Raw genomic sequence first — 18,096 nt, 5'->3', positions numbered from 1 at the left:
TGCTTTGCTCCCATCTTCATAGTAAAAAAAGTTTGCGCATCCATTAGTGTTGTAGTCAAGACCACCTTAACTGAATCCAATTAAGACTGAGACCAGTGTGTTTGATGATAACTGACAATTTCATAACTAACCCTGTGATAATCAATACTATGATAACTAGCATTACTAATGACTTTGCGATTACTAGCACTATGATAACCAGCTCTATGATAACCAACGCTACCTTATTTAGCACTGTGATAATTGATACTATAATAACTAGCAGTATAAACAACTTTCATTACTAGCAGTATGATAACCAGTGCTATGATAACTGACACTGACATACTGTAAGTTGAACTGTGATAACTGACATACTGCGGTGATTAGTGGTAACTTACAGTACAACAGTATGATTACCAACACTTGTTGCATTTCATGTATAAAATGTTTCAGTAGGTTGTGATTTGGCTCACTGAAGAGCAGAATTAATTAGTGTCATTTGTCTGTTGTTGACGAAATCTGTGGTATTTTGTGAATCTAAGAATGGTCATAAGAAATTCAAAGAACTGTACATTATTTAATGGTTATTTATGGGCCTTCGTGAGTTAGCACGACATAAGTATTTGTCAGAAAAATAACCGCATGGGTGGCTCCAGTCAGGGACCGATTTCGCACTGGATGATTAAGTGTGGATAGTCTCTTGCTTAATAAAAAACAGTAATTAGTTTCAGTATGTGGTTTTGTGTTTTCCCTGAGCTGTGGTCTATATGTTGATGAAAGGAGCGAGCCAATATATTACAATTTGTCTATATTGCTAAGCACCATAAAATCTAATGAATATAATTATCACACAAAGATTACTTGCATCCAAACTAATAAAGCGTAACAAGCAGAAGGTGCTTACTCAGAGATTTGCATCGGCTTGAGGTCATTTAAATACAGCCTTGCTTTCATTTCCTTGATTAGGTTGAAAAAGAAGTTTTCATATTGTATATGGCATTTTTCTCATGGGTCTTGTCTTTGCTCTAACAGGACTAACAATGATGTGTGTTAAACCCATTCAAGAGGAAATTAGCAAAAGCCTCTAATTCTGCACAATGAATACATATCAACCCAAGTGTAAACACAGCAAACAGAGAAAGATGAAGATAAATAACATTCCCTGAAGTTGTATTCGGATACTTAGAACATACCATTTTGTGTTTCTGCCTTTGTTTTATGAGTATAAACTGATAATTTGAATAAATTCAACAGCTTAAAGGAACACTCCACTTTTTTTGAAAATAGGCTCATTTTCCAACTCCCCTAGAGTTAAATAGTTGAGTTTTACCATTTTCGAATCCATTCAGCCGATCTCCGGTTCTGGCGGTACCACTTTTAGCATAGCTTAGCATAGTTCATTGAATCTGATTAGACCGTTAGCATCGCGCTTAAAAATGACCACAGAGTTTTGATATTTTTCCTATTTAAAACTTGACTCTTCTGTAGTTACATCGTGTACTAAGACCGACGGAAAATAAAAATTTGCGATTTTCTAGGCTGATATGGCTAGGAACTATACTCTCATTCTGGCGTAATAATCAAGGAACTTTGCTGCCGTATCATGGCTGCAGCAGGCGCAATGATATTACGCAACGTTTCTCACAAACGTCTCCATGGTTGCAAGGCACGTTCCCTGTGCAAGCAGGGGCTCACGGGTGCTGCGTAATATCATTGCACTGCTGCAGCCATGATACGGCAGCAAAGTTCCTTGATTATTACGCCTGAAAGAGAGTATAGTTCCTAGCCATATCAGCCTAGAAAATCGCAAATTTTCATTTTCTGTCGGTCTTAGTACACGATTTAACTACAGAAGAGTCAAGTTTTAAATAGGAAAAATATCAAAACTCTTTGGTCATTTTTAAGCGCGATGCTAACGGTCTAATCAGATTCAATGAACTATGCTAAGCTATGCTAAAAGTGGTACCGCCAGAACCGGAGATCGGTTGAATGGATTCGAAAACGGTAAAACTCAACTATTTAACTCTAGGGGAGTTGGAAAATGAGCCTATTTTCAAAAAAAGTGGAGTGTTCCTTTAAAGCTTACATTGAAGGATGTGTCAAAATCTCTCTTTTTAACAGGTGGGGAATTATGAGTATGGTATCCTGCAGACGAGGTACCCTGTTTGGCCACGTTATGGGACCTTCCTGGAGCCTGTGTCTGACAACCGTCACTTGACAGTCGCCACACTGGAGGAAAGGCCTTTTGTGATCGTAGAAGCTGTGGATCCTGTTACTGGCACCTGCCTCAGTAACACCGTCCCCTGTAGACGGCAGTCGAACAAGACAGAAACGTAAGTAACCGTGTTTTGGTCTTCACAATGATAAAATGGGGATAGTCCACCCAAAAATGAAAATTCTGTCATCATTTACTCTCCCTCAAGTAGTTCCAAACCTGTATGAATTTCTTTGTTCTGCTGAACATAAAGGAAGATATTTGGAAGAATGTCAAACAGATCTTGCCCACCTTTTACTACCACAGTAAATAAATACTATGGTAGTCATTGGTGGGTGAAATCTGTTTGACTACTTTGTGTTCAGCCGAACAAAGTAATTCATACAGATTTGGAACTACTTGAGGGAGAGTAAATGATGACAGAATTTTCATTTTTTGGTGAACTATCCCTTTAAGAGTTCAAAGGGAACTCTTTATCATATTACTGAACAGAATGAAGGGATATGACTGTATGCTTTGTTGCTCTTCTGTTAGAAACAATTCTGGTTCCAGATGGTCAGGTGTTGCTGTTAGGGGATGCCAGATTTTTTTGCAATAATGAATTAGATAAAACAATATAAGACAGATGTCAGCAGGAACTACTGAAAGGAAAAAGGAAGCAGAAGGATAAAGGAAATATGATAATGCTATACGCACATTAATTTTGCACAGTAGCAGGGATGTGCAGAAAATCTTAGTCTAAGGCCAGTTTCAGGTCAGTTAATTGAAGCAGTTTGAGGGAAATCTTACATTAATAAAACTTAAACTGTTGACAAATTTATAGCTAGCTTCCTGATTTATAATGCATTTGGTTTAATGGCAGATATACATCTGAGGGAACCTTGAGTACAAAGGTTACCACCATAGTATAATGTGACCACACCACTTGCAGTACTACTACCTTAACATTATGCCTTTGAAGCAGCTTGAGCTTGCATTACCATGATTTTGTGGTGATTGGTGTTCATGTTCGCTGATACAGTGGCATTAAAAAGTATGTGAACCCCTTGCAGAATCTGTGAAAATGAGAATTATTTTAATAAAATAAGAGGGATAGTAAAAAATGCATGTTATTTTTTATTTAGTACTGTCCTGAGTAAGATATTTTACATAAAAGATGTTTGCATTTAGTTCACAAGACAAAACAATAGCTGAATTTATTAAAATAACCCCATTCGTGAACCATTGATTCTCAATACTGTGTGTGTTTACCTGATGATCTACTTGGACCTGTTTTTATGTTTTGTGATGGTTGTTCATGAGTCTCTTGTTTGTCCTGAGCAGTTAAACTGAGCTCTGTTCTTCAGAAAAATCCTCTAGCTCCTGCAGATTCATCAGTTTTCCAGCATCTTCTGCATATTTGAACCCTTTCCAGCAGTGACTGTATGATTTTGAGATTCATATTTTCACACTGAGGACAACTGAGGGACTCAAACTCAACTATTAAAAAAGGTTCAAACATTCACTGATGCTCCAGAAGGAAACACAATGCATTAAGAGCCGAGGGGTGAAAACTTTTTAATTCAAATATCAAGGTTAAATTGTACTTAATTTTTCTTCTGGGAAACATGCAAGTATCTTCTGTTGGTTCTGAAGGGCAGTACTAAATGAAAAACAATGATATTTAAACAAAATAAGAAAAATTGTGACATCTTCATCCTGTTCAAAAGTTTTCACCCCTTAATGCATCGTGTTTCCTTCTGGAGCATCAGTGAATGTTTGAACCTTTTTTAATAGTTGAGTTTGAGTCCCTCAATTGTCCTCAGTGTGAAAAGATGAATCTCAAAATCATTCAGTCACTGCTGGAAAGGGTTCAAATATGCAAAAATGCTTGAAAACTGATGAATCTGCAGGAGCTAGAGGATTTTTCTGAAGAACAGAGCTCAGTTTAACTGCTCAAGACAAACAAGAGACTCATGAACAACCATCACAAAACATAAAAACAGGTCCAAGTAGATCATCAGGTAAACACACACAGTATTGAGAATCAATGGTTCACGAATGGGGTTATTTTAATAAATTCAGCTATTGTTTTGTCTTGTGAACTAAATGCAAACATCTTTCATGTAAAATATCTTACTCAGGAGAGTACTAAATAAAAAATAACATGCATTTTTTATTATCCCTCTTATTTTATTAAAATAATTCTCATTTTCAAAGATTCTGCAAGGGGTTCACATACTTTTTCATGCCACTGTATATTATATTATATTATATTATATTATATTATATTATATTATATTATATTATATTATATTATATTATATTATATTATATTATATTATATTATATTAGTGCTGTCAATCGATTAAAAAAATAACTAATTAATTGCAAAATTTTTCTGTAATTAATGTCAATGTCAATGTCAGCTTTATTTGTATAGCACTATTCAAACAACACATGTTGACCACTGTGCTTTACAACATCTAGGTTTTAAAAAAAAAAATACAATATTAATAATAGCAATACACACAATAACAGTAATAATAATTTAAAAAAAAACAACAAGAGGGATATGTCATGGAAAACAAATAGGTCAAGGTCAAGGTAGGATTTATTGTCTCCCTTAGGAGAAATTTGTTTTAGATTAGGGAAACTGCTGCCACATCAAGACATAACACATATAACATACAACATATAAAATAAAAACACATTTCAATTCCAAAAATCTACATCATAAAAACAGTACGTATACCATATATCAAAACACAACACAGTCCTCAATTCCTGACTCTTATACCCTCTATTACCATTATTTATCTTCCTGCATTTGCTCATTGATTAATTTAATAGACAACGTTAAAAATGAATATTTATATCGGTTATACTTGCATAACGTAACGTCTCGGTTACGTATGTAACCCTCGTTCCCTGAAGGAGGGAACGGAGACGTACGTCAGTAGTGACCGACGAATTGGGATATCGCTTAGAGAGCCCTATCATCTTCGTGTAAACTAAAACAAGCCAATGGAATTGGCGTGCGATATTTGCATAATGCGCACCGCCCCCGACAGGTGTATATAAATAGGAAGCAGATGCAATCGCACTCTGTTTTTCGCTGAGGAGACAACTGGTGTCCGCACTACAGCGAGGGTACAGAAACTGTGGCGACGGGACGTACGTCTCCGTTCCCTCCTTCAGGGAACGAGGGTTACATACGTAACCGAGACGTTCCCTTTCAGTCGGTCACGTTCGACGTACGTCAGTAGTGACCGACGAATTGGGATCCCAACTAAAGCGCCACAGTTACGAAACCCCTTCCAGTGCCCAGCACAAGCTCAGCCGCCCATAGCACCGGCTGGCGGTGAAGGGGGCGAGCTTACACCGAGACAGTCTACTGCTGTCTAACCACTACCCACTAAGTAAACTAGACACACTGGGGAAGCGAACCCGTAAGGGACGCTGCGGAGACCACTACCTACCCAATGGGGGAGGAGTTTATGTGGGAAATACACACATGGACTGGCCCGGGGGGGCAGTACGCATATGGAGTCCCTGGGATGGCTCCACCTGGTTAGGGGGAGACTCATCTGACAGGTGACAGCAGAGCTGGCTCTGCTAAGGGAAAGACACGGACTCGGCCCGTAGGCAGTTTTAAACCGTGGAAAATACACATATGGGACCGCTCACGTAGAGGGGTCACGACATATGGGCCCCAGCCAACAGACAGCGTCAGCGACGGATGTAGGCCTGGCATCAGACACTCCGCAATGTCCGAGCCGAAGGGGGAGGCGGAGGAACTCGACAGGGTTCGCCAGCGGGGAACACGACTGGAGTGAAAGTATGCACGTATCCGGCCAGTGGCGGGAATGGCATTGCAAGCCGACACTTAGAGCGGGTACAACACGTCTACCGACTAGTGGATGCGAGTACACGCGAGGATACAGGCTCTACACATAGGCTATAAAACCTAGCGAACGTGTTAGGTGTCGCCCAGCCCGCAGCTCTACAGATATCTGTCAGCGAGGCGCCATGAGCCAGCGCCCAGGAAGAGGCCACCCCTCTGGTGGAGTGGGCTCTCAACCCGAGCGGGCAAGGCACGCCCTGGGATTCGTACGCCAAGGCGATGGCATCCACTATCCAGTGGGCCATCCTCTGCTTGGAGACAGCCTTTCCCTTCTGCTGGCCTCCGTAACAGATGAAGAGCTGATCTGAGGTCCTGAAGCTTCGCGTTCTATCCACGTAAACGCGCAGAGCGCGGACGGGACAGAGCAAAGCTAGGGCTGGGTCTGCCTCCTCCGAGGGCAGCGCTTGCAGGTTCACTACATGATCTCTGAAGGGAGTGGTAGGAACCTTGGGCACGTATCCAGGCCGGGGTCTCAGGATGACGTGAGAAGCACCGGGCCCGAATTCTAGGCACGTTTCGTCGACCGAAAATGCATGCAGATCCCCTACCCTCTTCAGGGAAGCCAATGCAACCAGAAGAACCGTCTTAAGAGACATTAGTTTCAGGTCGACTGATTGCAAAGGTTCGAAGGGATGACCCTGGAGAGCTGTGAGAACCAGGGTCAAATCCCAAGAGGGTACGGAGGAAGGGCGAGGAAGATTCAGTCTCCTGGCCCCCCTCAGGAATCTGACGATCAGATCGTGTTTCCCCAGGGACTTACCCTCAACTGCATGGTGATGTGCGGCAATGGCGGCAACATACACCTTGAGGGTGGAGGGAGACAGCCTTCGCTCCAACCCATCTTGCAGAAAGGAAAGCACGGATCCGACCGAACATGATCGGGGGTCCTCTCGGCGAGAGGCGCACCATTCGACGAACAGGTTCCACTTCAGCGCGTAGAGATTCCTAGTAGAAGGAGCTCTAGCGGAAGTGATGGTGTCACTCAGAACCTCCGCATCCCGTCCAGGGACCACACGTGGAGGTTCCACAGATCGGGACGCGGGTGCCACAGGGTGCCCCGTCTCTGAGTCAGGGTGTCCTTCCTCAGAGGAATTGGCCAGGGAGGTGCTGTCACGAGGAGAATGAGGTCTGAGAATCAGGTCCGAGTGGGCCAGTACGGAGCCACTAACAGAACCTGCTCCCCGTCCTCCCTGACCTTGCACATGAGTAGTGCGAGAAGGCTCACTGGGGGAAACGCATGTTTGCGCAGACCCGGGGGCCAGCTGTGTGCCAGGGCATCCGTGCCGAGCGTGCCGCCGGTCAGGGAATAAAACCACTGGCGGAGGGCAGTTTCCGGGGAGGCAAGCAGGACTACCTGGGCCTCGCCGAACCGCTGCCAAATCAGCTGGACCGCCTGGGGGTGGAGCCGCCACTCGCCCGCAAGTAGATGCTGCCGTGACAGCTCGTCGGCTGCACGGTTGAGCACACCTGAGACACGAGTGGCCCGAAGGGACCTCAGATCCTTCTGACTCCACAACAAGAGATGGCGGGCGAGTTGCAACATGCGACGGAAGCGTAGACCACCTTGACGGTAGGTGTACGCAACGGCCGCAATGCTTAGTGAGCGGACTAGAACGTGCTTGCCTGACAACAGCTCCTTGAAGCGGGCCAGCGCAAGACGAACCGCTAGCAACTCGAGGCAATTGGTATGCCAATGCAGCTGAGGCCCCGTCCAAAGACCTGTCACTGCATGCCCGTTGTACGTGGCCCCCCATCCCGTGGCAGAGACATCTGTGGAGACCACAGCGTGCCTGGACACTCGTTCGAGGGGTACTCCGGCCCACAGGAACGAAGGGTCCAACCACCGGATAAGGGTGCGACGGCAGCTCGGTGTCACGGGGACACGGAGCGTGCCGCACTGCCACGCCCATCTCGGGACCCGGCCGCGGAGCCAGTGTTGAAGCGGTCTCATATGAAGCAATCCGAGCGGCGTTACCGCGGCTGCAGATGCCATATGCCCCAGGAGCCTCTGAAAATCTTTCAGTGGAGCCGCTGTCCTGCACTTGAGCGAGCTCAGGCAGTTCAACACCGACTGGACGCGCACCTCGGTGAGATGCGCAGTCCGTGCGACCGAGTCTAGCTCGAGACCGAAACAAGAGATCCTCTACCCGGGGGCGAGTTTGCTCTTGTCCCAGTTGACCTGAAGACCCAACCGGCTGGGAGCTACAACCATGTCGGGTAGGACTTTGTACTGACATGCCCGACCCTCGAACACAGACCGACCTAGGAAGGGTCTGTGTCGAGGCAGAATCGAGACATGAAAGTACGCGTCCTTCAGGTCTATTGCTGCAAACCAATCCTGGGGACGGTCCAGGATTGGCCGTAGCCCACCGCCCTTTTTCGGTACAATGAAGTAGGGGCTGTAGAACCCTGACTTCATATCGGCTGGAGGGACCGGCTTGATTGTATCCTTCGCCAGGAGGACAGCAACCTCCACCCGGAGAACAGGTGCACTGTCCAACGACACCTGAGTGAAGTGGACAGCCCTGAAGACCGGGGGACGCCGGGCGAACTGAATCGCATAGCCGAGTCTGATAGTACGAGTGAGCCCACTGGACAGGCTGGGGAGCGCTATCCACGCTTCCAGACACTGAGCCAGCGGGACCAAAGGCACCACAGACGCACCGGGGGTGGGGCAGCAAGGCAGAGAGGGACCCGACTCGGACGGCTTGAGGGCGGCCCGGAGTGGGGTCGGACTCTGCGAGGCAGCAGTGTGCATGGGAGACGGCGCACGGGACGCGGTCTGCACCATCACACTGCCACCTGCTGGCGAATGGGGAGGGAGCTGTCAGCGGCGAGGCGGAGTCTGGCACACTGGCAGACACCCCCTGTTGTGACCTGGAGTTTGAGGAAACTGCTCTTTTTGTGGCAAAGTGGGTACCGCTGGACTCCGGAGAGCCAGCGGCGGTAGATGGACAGCCGCCACAAAATCCCCCCCGGCCCTCCTCCGGGGGTGGGAGAGCAGATGGAATACTCTCCCAAAGGGCAGGAACCTTCCGCTCCAGGTCGCCCGTCTCAGGGCCGAGTTTTCCCCGACCGCTTGCCACCTGGCTGGCAGAGACGGGCTGGGCACCACGTCCGCGCCCGGCACCCTGCTGTTTGGCTGGTGTAGGCTGCTGCTTTGCCAACTTAGCAGGGGCGGAGGAAGACGCAGGCGGGCGCCCTCGGCGACAAGCGGGCTGAGGCTGAGCCACGGGCGGCTGGGTGGAGGCAGCAGCGGACCGCCGTGGCATGACATGTCTGATAGCCTCAGCCGGCTTCTGTGCAGCGGAGGACTGTTGGGCACAGCTCTCCACCGCGTCGCCGAAAAGGCCGACCGGAGACACGGGGGAATCCAGGAACCGATGTTTGTCGGTCTCCCTCATGTCTGCCAAGGTCAGCCAGAGGTGGCGTTGCTGGGCTACCAGAGTAGACATCGCCTGGCCAACAGAACGCGCTGTCACCTTCGTTGCCCGGAGGGCAAGGTCAGTGGCCGCGCGCAGCTCCCCAAGCAGCTGTTGGTCAGGACCTTCCTGGGGCATCTGCGACAGCGCTTTTGCCTGATAGACCTGCAAAAGGGCCATCGCGTGCAGGGCAGAGGCAGCCTGCCCACAGGCACTGTAAGCTTTCTCAGTCAGACCGGCTGAGAATTCACAGGCCTGGGACGGGAGACGCGGCTCACCGCGCCAGCCAGCGGCCGTTGGACACAACTGCGTCGCAACAGACCGCTCGACTGGCGGGATCTTCGCGTACCCCCTGGCTAGCCCGCCGTCCAGGGAGGTGAAGGCGGACGAGGGACCAGGCCCTGTACGAGCCCCATGCGGAGCTTGCCAAGACCTGGTCACCTCATCGTGTACTTCCGGGGAGAAAGGCATTGGGGCGGGACGCTGGATTTGACCAGCGCGACCCCCCGCCAAGTACCAATCGTCCAACCGAGATGGGCCGGGACAGGGTGGAGGGTTCCACTCAAGCCCGACGCACAAGGCGGCCCGGGAGAGCACAGCCGTGAGCTCGGGATCCGACTCGGGCAACGCTACCGTCCCGGGCGGCAGCGCGTCCGAATCCTCCCCCGAGGACTCAGGCTCACCTTCCGATGCAGCGATCGACATCCGATCCGCCGCCAGCACACCAAAGGTAACGGCTGGACAGTCCGTAGAGGGCCCAGCGGAAACCAACGGTGGCACGATGGGTTGCGGTGCTGATGAGGCGGCAGGGGCCCGAGGAGCGTTTCCGCTCGGCGGGGAAGCCCTGACCGTAATCCTCCGGTCACCCTTCCTATACAGCGCCGTACCGTCATTCCGGTTCCCGGGGCCGGAAAAAACGGTCGTACGCGGCATAGGAGAGGGGACCCCCACTTCCTGAGACTTCAGGAAGGAGAGTCTTGACCTCAGCATCGCGACAGTCATGTTCCCGCAATGGGAACATGAACCATCCACAAAAGCTGCTTCAGCGTGCAGAATGCCCAAACACGAGATGCAACGATTGTGCCCATCAGCAGGGACCAGGGAACGACCGCACCCATTAACGCACAGACGAAATGACATACTGTCAGGGTTCGTCTGTAAAGCTCTTTTAGAAGGGGAAGTCAACTCACTCGTGCTGAAGCACCCAGGGAGTGACGCGATGTGTCAGGTACACCACTCCCTGACACACCGAGGAACCGGCCCAAATCGCTACACACGCACACACTCTTTGTGTTGCTGTGAAAACAGCAGTTTTCGAGCTTATAGCTCAGCTCCTCGGAGACTCGCGACCTCGCTGAACGTGCCCTTTCACCAGCACTGAAAGCTCGCTGTAAATCCTCTTCTGAGGCAATGTTTTAGAATAAAACAAACGAAGAAAGGAGTCTTCTAAAACAGGACACCAGTGAATGGCTCCGAAGCGAAAGACATAGTGCGATTGCATCTGCTTCCTATTTATATACACCTGTCGGGGGCGGTGCGCATTATGCAAATATCGCACGCCAATTCCATTGGCTTGTTTTAGTTTACACGAAGATGATAGGGCTCTCTAAGCGATATCCCAATTCGTCGGTCACTACTGACGTACGTCGAACGTGACCGACTGAAAGGGAACCCTATATCTCCGACCAGAGTTCATCAGCGTATACTTAAGTTTCCGACTTAACTTGGTCCTTGGAATTTTAATTAAATTTTGAGTTGTTGATCTCCGTGTTCTTCCCGTTTGATGTTCAATTAACAAATCTGATAAATAAGACTGTGCAGAGATTTATATACTAGCAAAAGTAACTTAAAATCAATCCTGTACTGTACAGGAAGCCAATGTAGGGACACCAGGGACGGAGTGATGTGTTCATGTTTTTTAATATGCATTAATAATCTCGCAGCATTTTGAACCTTCTGCAGCCGTAAGATAGAGGCTTGACTAATTCCTTTATATAACGAATTATAGTAGTCCAGTCTTGATGATATGAGAGCATGAATGAGACTCTTAAATGTCAGACAAGATTTCATCTTGACCAGATTTCTCAGATAAAAAAAGCTAGACTTTACAACATGATTTATCTGTGTGTTCAATTTCAGAGAGCTATCAATAAAAACAACCAAGTTTTTAACACATTCTTTAACGTTCATTGCCAGTGGGCCAAAATTAAACTCTGCCACGCCCTTAGCTTCTCTGGGGCCGACACTACAACCTCCGTCTTGTTTTCGTTAAGATATAAGGAATTAGAAGCCAGCAATGCTTTAATATCAGAAAGGCAGGACATTAAAGGTTCTAGACTATTTCTATTAGTTAACGGTAGATATATTTGTAAATCATCCACATAGCAGTGAAATGCTATATGGTGTTTTCTAAAAATATCCCCCAATGGGAGCATGTAAAGTGAAAAAAAGCGTGGGGGCCAGGATGGAGCCTTGAGACACACCACATATAAGCGTTGTCGCTCTTAATGTATATGATCCAAATCGTGCTGCCATGCTTCTGTCAGTCAAGTATGATTTGAACCAATTTAGGGCCTTACCCTGCAAACCTACGTACTCTTCCAGCCGTGAAAGCAGCACCGTATGATCTATTGTATCGAAGGCTGCAGTTAGGTCTAATAAAATGAATCACCAGCATCCACAGTCACCAATAAATCATTAAAAACTTTTACAAGGGCTGTCTCCATGGAATAATACTTTCTGAAGCCAGACTGGTAAAGTTCACCAATCTTATTCTGTTCTAAAAAAAAACTTGCAACTGACTAAACACCACTTTTTCTTAAAATTTTTGTAGAAATTAGATGGGAAACTAGTCTAAAATTTGTCAAGTCAGTCAGATCTAAGTTGGGTTTTTTTTAAGTACAGGAAGTTTAATTATGATTAATCACACCTAACAAAGTTTTTAATATATTTTTATATTGTTATATAATATATATTTCACATTTAATCTCCAAATTAATGTAGTTTTATTTGATGTAACAGGTAAATATACAGAAATTGAATAAAGTTTTCTAACACTTCACTGCATAAATTATAAATTAAATATAGATTAATCCTTATCAAAACTATAAAAGATATTCAGTCGAGCTTTGATTTTCTTTTTGTGTTTTGTTCTTTGATTAACATTAAGTACAGACAGCATCAGGTTTATTAGGCTGCTGTCACTTTAAAACCTGCCACACATGACGTGGATCTGACATGCATCCCATTTTCTCATAACTCTTTACATTAATTTAAGACTTCATTTAACTCATTTAGGCAAGGCAAGGCAATTTTATTTGTGTAGCTCATTTCTTACACAATGGTATTTCAAAGTGCTTTACATAAAGAAGAACCAAATACATAAAAATAAAAGTGGAATGCATAAGAAATAGAAATAACAGCAAAAACAGAGAATTCCTCTATCTAGACGGAAGAGTTAGGAAGTTTCTGGGAGTTTTTTTTTTTTGTCCGTCAGAGTGGATCTAAAAGGATCTATCCATCAGAGCGGATCTAAATGGATCTTCCTCACACAGAGGGATAACTATTTATATTTGTCTGTGTGTTTAAACAGTACCCTTACAGAGAAATCTTCCTGGACTAACTCTGTCAGAGCTTCATCCAGGGATAACAAATGCTTCCTTCCTAATTCTCCTAGCTCTTTTAACCAGACGGCAAGATTTAAAATGCATTAAAAGTCAGAAATAAAAAGATGATACATAAAAGATATAAAATGCATTAAACATGAAATAAAGAAAAAGAATAAACAAGAAAAAGAATTTAAAAAATAAAAAGATAATACGTATAAAATGAAGTGCAAACAGTTCTGACATAGCACAGTGCACAATCAGTAAATGTGCTTATGAAGCATTATGGCATACTTTTGTGTGTTTTTGTCCTTTCAAGCAAAAGAGAAATCAATGTCTGAAGTGGCTTTCAGTGTGCATGAGTCATGTGTGTATGTCACACAGACCGTAGATTCATGGACAGTGAAGTGAATTATATATTATATTATATATTGACTTCTACTTTTTGTCTAATCAAAGCATTATTGATCTGCCACAAGAATGTATTTGTGTTACTCTGTTCATTCTCTCTCTTTTTTTTTTTTTTAGCAAATATTAATATATATGCAATTATTGGTGCAATTATTCACAATAAGGCCTAATTTAATTAATCATTGATGTGATAGTTGTATTCATTTCTAATTTAATTAATTGTATTTTTTATTAATTGACAGCTAGTTGCAGCACGTTTTGTAAATATGGAAATAAAACAATTATATTATATTATATTATTAATGTTGATATATTGACTTCTAAAGCCACTTTTTGTCAATTTAAAGCTTTGCCACAAGCTTGTATTTTTTGCATATGTTTTTTTATATTTGTTTAGCATTTATTGATATATGCAATTATTTGCAATTCATTTAATTAATGTGTCATCATGTAATTCATTTAAATTTTTTTTTTGGTTAATTAACAGCTCTAGTTGCAAAGCATTAGGGTCAGTTGTCTATTTTCAGTCCATGCATTCAGCTCTGGATGAAGATAACTGGATTCTCACAGGACTCTGGCTTCACCTCATGAGAACTGAGCGGTAATTAGCAGAGCTGATTAAAGCTGCGCTGGACTCAGTGGAGGGTCTCAAACCTCTCACGGTCGGCCTCCCCTCTCCAAACACACACACACAGCATCGTGGTAGGCCCATTAACATGTTATTTAAGAGGTGTTCCCTCAGGATGTTCTACTCATTACTTCGAGGCCAAATCAGAGCCTCTGAGCGCTACCCCTGAAACAGCTGAACAAAAAACACAAAATGAGTTAGCATGGATGGGAAAAAGACCGACAAGATAATGTAACAGTGGCCCGTAAAAAGTATTTAGACACTTGACACACTTGCAGTCAAAGAATGCCCAAAAACATTTTAAGGCCACTATACAGTTTGTGAACCTGCAGCGACGTAAATGAATGAATCCCGCCAGCTGTTGTGACATGTGAGTAAGGGGTGGTCTGTTTGTGTTGATGCTGTCACTGATGTCAAACAAATAGTTGCTTTGGTTTATGGTGATTATTGCATGTGTGTGTGGGTGGGTGTTTAGTGTGACTCATTGCCTCTAATCGCCTTTATGGTGCACACCATTAGTCAAGAGGTTACAGGGAAGGTTAGAGAGCATAGAGTGTTATTAGTGTGCTCTGCATTTTGCAACACCATCTCTATTCCTCTCTCTTTCTCCTTTTCTTTCTTTATCTCCTTCATTCATGCTTCCTGTCCGTCTTTATTAGTGCTGCTTTCTACAGCAAGCATTTGAACAAACGTCTAACCTTAAGTCATAAACTTTGGTAACTTTTCCCACACCATGTGCACTAAAGACATGAATGACAATTGAAGCCCTCTGTCTTGTTTTGGAGAGGTGTGCTAAGACCGGAATATCACTAAGACTTTAGCTTGAATTCTTTTGACTTGGGCCAGTAAGTAACATCAGCCTCAGGCTGAACGTCTGATGCATATAGCACACAAAAAGTTGTTGTGATGCCAAACCCCCTTATGGAAAAAGAAAGCTTTCGTGTTTACACCTGTGACAATGAGCACTTATCAGGATAAACTAAACGCTGGATTTTCAAAGGAATGTGAAGTACAGTATGTGAAGTTCACAGCATAGATTCTTTAAAATATGTCCAAGAGTTTTACATGCTGGCCTGTTATTTTAGGATATCGACTTCACATTTTCATGCCCCTAAATATTACGGTTAACAAAATGAGCTGTGATTGGATGCTTAAGGTGTCAGTCCATTTTCTGCCATCAGTTACACAAGACTAGTAACATCCTACCAGCCACCTGGAAAACATTCAGAACACCCTAGTAACCACCCAGAAAACCCAATCAGCACACTAGCAACTATTCTGAACTGTCTAGCTAGCATCCAAAGCACCCTAGTAATCACTTAGCATCCATCTGAAACACTTCAGGTCCCACACAGTAACACTGTAGAAACTAGGGCTGTTCGATATGGACAAAAAATACATAATTATTTTTTTATCAATATTGCGATTTCAATTTTAATCACAAATATTTTTAAACATATTTCCTTACACGCATACTTGTCTGTACCATTTTTTGAAAGCCGGCTTTATTACGGGCACCATATCTTTCGATTCATTTCTTCATGCCTTTTTGAACTATTTTCATATGTTGTGCAGTTCGTAAATGCCTATATTATCAATTTGTGTTCACCTGGTCATGTGCCATTGTGTTTCTATGTAAACACGCTAGACGGATGTCTTTAACCATTGCGCTCGCGTCTTGCATCTTTTGCAGCATCTCACGCATGACACTGCATTCTATGCGGCTCTCAAGGTAAAAGAAGTTCAACTTTTAAAAAAAAGGAAATCTCTAGACCTGCGTCTCATTTTTAAATCCTTCTCCTGCCCTGAATTAACCTGTTCTTGTGCTTTGTTCCATGTTGTAATGGTAAACACTAGGGCTACCCCCAACTGTCGACTAACTGTTAGTCGACGAGGAGAGGCTTAGTCGACCAAAATCGTATTAGTCGCTTAGTCTCAAGAAAATTTAAAATCCACAGGAAGTGGTGAAATCACACAGTCTGTGACGGACAGATCAACAGCTGGTCTATGTGATAAATTAAGTACATTGGACAAGACAGCAGTAGCAACAATAATGTGGGCTATTCAAGTGTTTGTGCGGAGTGTGAAAGCTGAATAGTAGCGTTCTTACTGCATGACAGCTAACTTGGAGGTGCCGGCGCAATCACTTGCACTTAAAATACATTTTTAGTCATACATATAAGAGTAATACATCTTTTGAATCTGTAAAGAGTCTACTTTTATTTGTGTGCACTCACAATAATAACAAAACGTTGTGCTTTTGTAAAATAATTAAAGGAAACAGAGTGTGATTTCTGCCGTCTTTCTCTGTGAACTTGAGCGCGGCAAAAAAGAAAGAATTGAAACTACATGTAAACTTGGCACACAGACATGAAAAATATATCTATAGAAAGTTTGAAATGGAAAACAAATATTCTCATGTAATTCAAATGAAACGTGCATATAGGAGCGTGCGTCCACTACTGCGGAGATGACGAGTCAGCATCGCCAACTTCATCACTGCAGCCGAAAATACAGAAAACACACTAGCTTATCAGTTAATTATTAAAATATTAAAGCAGTCTTATTGCTATTTTTCCCCAACACATTCATAATCATTGTTTCTGTCAGTGCGCTGTGGCAAGCTTTATGCGTGCGCTTGAGCGCTGATTAGACATTGACATTAAAGACATGTAGGCATTAAAGGCTCATTATTATGATTTATATGTTTTATTAATTAACATGCAATTAGTCGACTAATGCTTAAAATGAACGTCTATTAGAAATCTTTAGTCGAGGGCAGCCCTTGTAGACCCGCTCTGTTCTGCCCTCACAGGCATTCATATTTCACACTGAGGTGGCTGTCGAGAAAATAGTACTTTCTATGGTTTTGAAATCACGCATGCTCACATCACGATTTTATTATAATTTTGATGAAACAATGCACAGTCCTAATAGAAACCCAGCAATGCCCTAACAACTGTCCAGGACACCCTATCAACAACCAACAACAGTGTAACCTAGCTACCACACATAATACCTCCAGGAAAGATCCAGAACACCCTACATACCAACACTCTAGCCCTAGCAGCCACCTAGCAATGTCCTTACAATCACCCACAACATTTGCATGAACAAAAACTAACTTTATACTGCTTCTTATATGAATACACACACTCACACATTCTCCCTTTAATGCCCACGATAAACCCCGCTCATGTTTTCCAGGATTGTAAATGTTGTTGTGAATCCAGAGTGAAGATCTCTGTGAAGGCTGTACTGTTTATTTGTCCTCAGGCATTGTGAAATGAACCAGAGCTCTAAAAACAAATAATGCTCAAGTACAGAAACCTGAGCCACTATAACCCTCCTAAAAGCACAGATTTAAAGTTCAAATAAGATGTGGTCGGGAAACATTTTAAGGGTATCGATTGCATTTCTCAGAGCAAGTAACCCTGTTGATGTGCATAAAAAGTGTTTTGGATTGCTGTTCTGCCACACATCTTGCTAATGTGAACTGGATGGGCATTTCTACCTCTTCAGTAATGCATTAACTGACTCTCTGAAACTGATGCTCTCCCAAAAGCAAGAATGTGCACTTCATATTGATTTCTTGAATTACTTTCTGCTTTTTAGAGAGAGGACAGGAAGGGGATGGGGAAATGTAGGAGTCCGACTCAAACTCTGCATGAGCATCATAGATTAGAGACCATGGTGATTGTGGATTTACAAAATAGGACATTTTTTTGGATCAGCATCAGTTTGGTTTGGGTAAAAAATTACTATCAATCACAGTTTTTTTTATATCACAGGCTTTGTTTGATATGGTTTATTTGGGAACTCATAGTCACTCATGTGCTAATGGAGTGTTAAATGGTTTGACAGGTTTCCTGTAACCAGTTGTATTATTATTTCCACATTGTTTGCAGTAGTAAGAACCTAAATTTGTGTAGGTTTACCGTGTTTTT

The 18,096-nt window shown here is 43.9% G+C and overlaps 1 protein-coding gene across 1 annotated transcript in view; it reads left to right on the top strand.

The window, feature by feature from the left end:
* Positions 1 to 18,096, top strand: part of grin2ca (glutamate receptor, ionotropic, N-methyl D-aspartate 2Ca) — a 58,498-nt gene that overhangs the window by 27,534 nt on the left and 12,868 nt on the right. The window contains exon 4 of the mRNA XM_067372522.1: positions 2,104 to 2,315. Within this exon, the coding sequence (XP_067228623.1) occupies positions 2,104 to 2,315 (212 nt within the window). The remainder of the gene's footprint in view (positions 1 to 2,103; positions 2,316 to 18,096) is intronic.

This window comes from Chanodichthys erythropterus, chromosome 3 (genome assembly GCF_024489055.1).
Source record: "Chanodichthys erythropterus isolate Z2021 chromosome 3, ASM2448905v1, whole genome shotgun sequence".
NCBI lineage: Eukaryota > Metazoa > Chordata > Actinopteri > Cypriniformes > Xenocyprididae > Chanodichthys > Chanodichthys erythropterus.
This window is presented reverse-complemented; position numbering and strand designations above follow the sequence as displayed.